Below are 2326 nucleotides of genomic sequence, written 5' to 3'. Positions count from 1 at the left end.
AGAGTGTGAGCCACAGCACCAATGAAACCCAGTTTCAGGTAGCAGCCACTAATAATCACCGTGGCAACAACCGCGTGTCGTTTTTATCAGCAGTGGATGTATACCTCTCAAATCAACCGGATAGAGTAAACATCAGGATTGGACCCAACAAAAGAGTAACGGTAAACACCATTACTTTATTGTATATAACTTAATATAATATAAATAATAAATAAATCTGTCTGGGTAAAACATCTTTCTCTAATCTCTCCTCCCTCAGGTAAATGGAAGTGAGGTGTCTCTTCCCAGCACTGCAGGAACTTTAGCTCAGGTGGTAAGGCAGGGAAGCTACATAGTGGTTGATGCCATTGACTTGATAATCCAGTTTGACGGTTTGAGTACTTTACTGGTCAGAGTGGGCCAAAACCGTGAAAACAGAGTCACAGGGATGTGTGGAAACTTCAACAATGACCCTGCAGATGACAAAGTCTTGCCCAATGGCACACTGGCACAAAATGACAACGACTTTGGAGACAGCTGGAAGGCACCCACAAGCAAACCAGGGTGAACTGTTATAAAAATACATTTCACACTTTCACTACAAAGAAGAAGTCTTGTTCAGGTTGACCAGCAAATTTTGCATGCCATGGCTGCTTACAGATTTTAGGCAACAGTGCAATACATCCGCAGTTGTTCATGCTTATGTCTTTTCCAGATGTGGATCCACCGATGAAAGGAGTGGTGGACTCAATGACTGCCCCTTCATCGAAGAATACTCTGAGCTCTGTAATGTCATCACCAACACTAGCGGCCCATTCAGTGCCTGTCACCTTCACTCTGACCCCAGTCATTTTTCAGTTCCTGGTGTCTACGAATCTCTGCCTCTACCACTCAGCCCCAATGGCATGCTGTGCTCCTGCTGTCTCAAGCCTATTGAGAGAACCTGCTCTGTGCTGGGGTTGAACATCCCACAGTGGCGCTCAGCTTTGCACTGTGGTATGTTTGTACTGGGCCAAAGGAGAGCTAAAATAATGCATGAGAAAATAAATACTTAGGTTCATGGAGCTTGCCTTTTGTCCTACTTGTGGAAAATGTATTTTCTGTTTTTACCTTATTTCCATAGCTGAGTCAGACCCCTGTGAGCAGCAGAACTGCACAGAGTATGAGTGGTGTGGTGAAAAAGACGGTGTCTACGGCTGCTTCTGTGATGAACACCACCATCGGCCCAACAATGAGAGCTACGGTGAGGGCCCCTCCTCTTAAAACACTGCTTTATTTTTAAGATCACTGAAATGACAGTGATTATGTGTTAGATGAGTAGTAGACTAGTATTGTTAGAGAAAAATGTACACCATCACAAGAGGGTGGAACAACATTCAAGTTTTGGTTGTAGGAAAACGACTATACATTTATTATTTATGGCTTCATGGAGCTTTGGTATTTCTCTATTCCATTTTTTTAGCATTATCCCCCTTATTTTCAACCTGCATAATATATTTCTTGACCACTAAGGAGCTACACAACAAGTTGTAAACACAACACTGACATATTCTCACCTTATAAAGCAGATATGGTGAACATATTTACAAACAGTTGCCTATTTTTTCAAAAATTAAGCAGACGCAGAGCAACATTAGTGTTCATTTGTGATAATCTTTCAATTAACAATTTGATGAATGGAAGTCCCACAATTTATTTTAGCTCTATTTTTGGTCTGATTCTCCTGAGGGAATATGTCTGTCTCTTTAGCAGCTAAATCCTCCACTATGTTCACCAGTTAGTCAGTTTATCACAGTTCTTACTGCTACTGGAAACAAGACTGATGAGGATAGTGAGAGTGAAACAAAACAATGAGCTGAAAGACAACACAACCCTACATAGAAATGCATATAAATCAACAGTCCACAGGCAACCATTAAAATTTGTTAAGGTCTCCTTTTAACTTAAAAATGTCACATACTACAAATGCTTCTTTTTGCCTTTAACAAGCTTAAACATATTATGTTGTCAAACATTAATTTCTCTTTCATAGACTCGTCCATCACTTGTGCCAGTAGTTCAGGCACCATGTCAGTGTCGCGCTGCCAGCTGTTTGAGGCTGGCTTCCACTCTAGCGCCCTGCATCTCCGTGAAGACTCCTGCAATGGGACTCTCCAGGACGGACGACTGGTCTTCCACTTTAACAATGACGACCACTTGTGTGGGACTGCTCTCAGGGTACAGCCCATAGACAATCGACACAGACTCTGTTCTCTATAGGACATCTTTAAGCTATAATAAACGTATACCATTTTGTCATTTCCATTTCAAGAGCAACGGAACACATTTCATCTATGAGAACACCATC

The 2326-nt window shown here is 41.7% G+C and overlaps 1 protein-coding gene across 1 annotated transcript in view; it reads left to right on the top strand.

The window, feature by feature from the left end:
* LOC118333774 (alpha-tectorin-like) overlaps positions 1–2326 on the top strand; it is an 8435-nt gene that overhangs the window by 3813 nt on the left and 2296 nt on the right. The window contains exons 2-6 of the mRNA XM_035669564.1: positions 3–161; positions 260–543; positions 695–975; positions 1103–1222; positions 2012–2196. Of these exons, the coding sequence (XP_035525457.1) occupies positions 3–161; positions 260–543; positions 695–975; positions 1103–1222; positions 2012–2196 (1029 nt within the window). The remainder of the gene's footprint in view (positions 1–2; positions 162–259; positions 544–694; positions 976–1102; positions 1223–2011; positions 2197–2326) is intronic.

This window comes from Morone saxatilis, unplaced genomic scaffold (assembly GCF_004916995.1).
Source record: "Morone saxatilis isolate NCDOM2014 unplaced genomic scaffold, NCSU_SB_2.0 Contig1, whole genome shotgun sequence".
NCBI lineage: Eukaryota > Metazoa > Chordata > Actinopteri > Moronidae > Morone > Morone saxatilis.
This window is presented reverse-complemented; position numbering and strand designations above follow the sequence as displayed.